The sequence below is a fragment of the Sander lucioperca genome, unplaced genomic scaffold (genome assembly GCF_008315115.2).
Source record: "Sander lucioperca isolate FBNREF2018 unplaced genomic scaffold, SLUC_FBN_1.2 Unpl_21, whole genome shotgun sequence".
Classification (NCBI taxonomy): Eukaryota; Metazoa; Chordata; class Actinopteri; order Perciformes; family Percidae; genus Sander; species Sander lucioperca.
In genome coordinates this window covers 10,001-12,500 of record NW_023396253.1, presented here as the reverse complement: position 1 = coordinate 12,500, position 2,500 = coordinate 10,001, and the positions used below count along the sequence as shown (strand labels likewise).

At 42.9% G+C, this 2,500-nt stretch overlaps 1 protein-coding gene across 1 annotated transcript in view; it reads left to right on the top strand.

The window, feature by feature from the left end:
• Positions 1-2,500, top strand: part of nwd1 (NACHT and WD repeat domain containing 1) — a 41,561-nt gene that overhangs the window by 31,660 nt on the left and 7,401 nt on the right. The window contains exons 17-18 of the mRNA XM_035998855.1: positions 588-736; positions 926-1,199. Coding sequence (XP_035854748.1) covers positions 588-736; positions 926-1,199 — 423 coding nt within the window. The remainder of the gene's footprint in view (positions 1-587; positions 737-925; positions 1,200-2,500) is intronic.

Here is a 2,500-nt window from a genome sequence, read left to right as displayed (position 1 = left end):
TACATGGAGTCTGGTGGAAATATGCTGGCTCTATACACGCTAAAAGTCCTGATTATTTACATGGAGTCTGGTGGAAATATGCTGGCTCTATACACGCTAAAAGTCCTGATTATTTACATGGAGTCTGGTGGAAATATGCTGGCTCTATACAAGCTAAAAGTCCTGATTATTTACATGGAGTCTGGTGGAAATATGCTGACTCTATACACGCTAAAAGTCCTGATTATTTACATGGAGTCTGGTGGAAATATGCTGGCTCTATACACGCTAAAAGTCCTGATTATTTACATGGAGTCTGGTGGAAATATGCTGGCTCTATACAAGCTAAAAGTCCTGATTATTTACATGGAGTCTGGTGGAAATATGCTGGCTCTATACAGGCTAAAAGTACTGATTATTTACATGGAGTCTGGTGGAGTTTGGTGATGGTGATTTCGGGGCTGTTTCATGTTAAACTAAAAGGATCTTACTCTTTAACTAAAAGGTCTATCTCTGTAGGAATGGAAACCTGATTCCTTAGAGTGACCGTGATTCTTATGTGCATGTATAAAAGTTTTCCGGTGTAACTGCGTTTGCGTCCTCTGCAGGAAGTGATGAGACTCTGAGCCTCTTTAACATCGACAGAAACTCTGTGGACGGATTCCTCGACCTTCAACACGACGACAGCGTTTTGTCCGCCTGCGTCTCATCAGACAGTCGGCTGCTCGCCTCCGGAGCTGCTGACCAACTCATACGAGTAACAGTCTTTAGAAACAAACAGTAGATGTTTCAAAATAAAAGCTGCTCAAGTTTCTTCAAAGTAAAAGCCTTCCTGCTATTTCAAAGTAAAAGCTTCAGTACTCAAGCTGTTTCAAAGTAAAAGCCCTGTATCTCACCGCAAACATACATCTTAAACAAGTACTTCTGTCTGAACTTTCTCTGTCAGATCTGGTCGGTGACCACTGGTGCGTTGCTGGACACTCTGTGTGGTTCAGACACTCCTGTCACGTCTGTTCTTCTGTTCAACCGCTTCGTGGTTTCAGCCTCGACGGCCGCCGCCAACATCCACCTGTGGAATCTAAACTACGACACACGCCACAAACCCACCGCCCACGTCCCGGCAGGCTGCGCCCACGTGGCCGTCACTAAGGACGCAGACCGCGTCTTCTACGTCCGACAGCAGAGCCAGACGGAGGTCATCAGCTGGAACAACAACACAGGTCACTGCACAGTTACAGCACGGAGACGCAGACATGTCTCTGGGTTTAGTAATATACTGTATATACTATATATATATATATATATATATATATATATATATATATATATATATATATATATATATATATATATGTATTAGAGATGTACCGATTACAACTTTCTAGGCCGATTCCAATTTCTGATTTTCTTTGAGTTAGACCAGCTGATACCGATTTTAGCCGATTCCGATTTCATTTTTTCTAACCACTTTACAGCACACACATATTTATTTTCTATCTTTTCTTTAATAGAACATGTGTTGAACAGATAATAGATCACTATAAAATAGAACTATATAAATTACTCCTGGTGTGGGACATTCACACACATCTAAAGAGCAATGTTAGAACCATTTCCTTCTTTTCACATCAATATCAACTAAAGAAATGTGATTTAGGTTTTTGGTGTCGTCCCTCCACGCCCTACTTTCTCCTTGCAGGTGTTGCATATTGTAAACTTGTTATCTTCTGCACACACGCTGAAGAATTCCCAAACAGCTGACATGTTGCAGGTTAATTCACCAGGTTCCTACATGTGGAGAATACACATGGCGGAGAAATTGAGAGAAAGGAAAAAGAGACCGTGCTGTGGCGTCCGTGCTGTGGCGTCCGTGCTGTGGCGTCCGTGCCGTGGCGTCCGTGTGTGCGTGCGTCCTTGAGAACTGTAACTGGTATAACTTATGTTGTCAGTTAATTGGAGCGTTGACCAACATGAAATCACCATATGTCAGACTGACCTGCTGGTCGTCGGTCATGCAGCACGTGAAAACCGGCCAATTCCGGTCACCGGCCGCTCTATCGGTGCAGCTCTAATATATATATATCTATATATATATATATATATTTTCAATAGAAGGGCTGGGACGATATGCTTTCATCCCAAATCTATTCTTTCCTTATACGTGGGTGCCGACTGGATTTCAACCCAGTCTCACGGCAGTTTGTGAAATGGTCACGTAACTTTTAATCAACTGATTCGTGTACACGTACACGTTTATGACATTTTTTTCGTGGTGGTCAGCACGTTTTGCTTTTTTTTAAACTAATGTATTTCAATGGGAAGCATCTTTCGTGATCACAGCACGACTACGGTAGCCTGGCTCCGCCCTCCTACGTAGTTCCGCTCAATTTTCATTTCCCTTCAGTACTCCGTCTGGGTTTGCGGTATATTCTTAGGTTTTCTCGGGTCAAATATTTGGCGGTCCAATCAGTGAACAGAGGGAGCGGCTGAGAACGATGACGTTGAGGACGTGCTCTAGAAA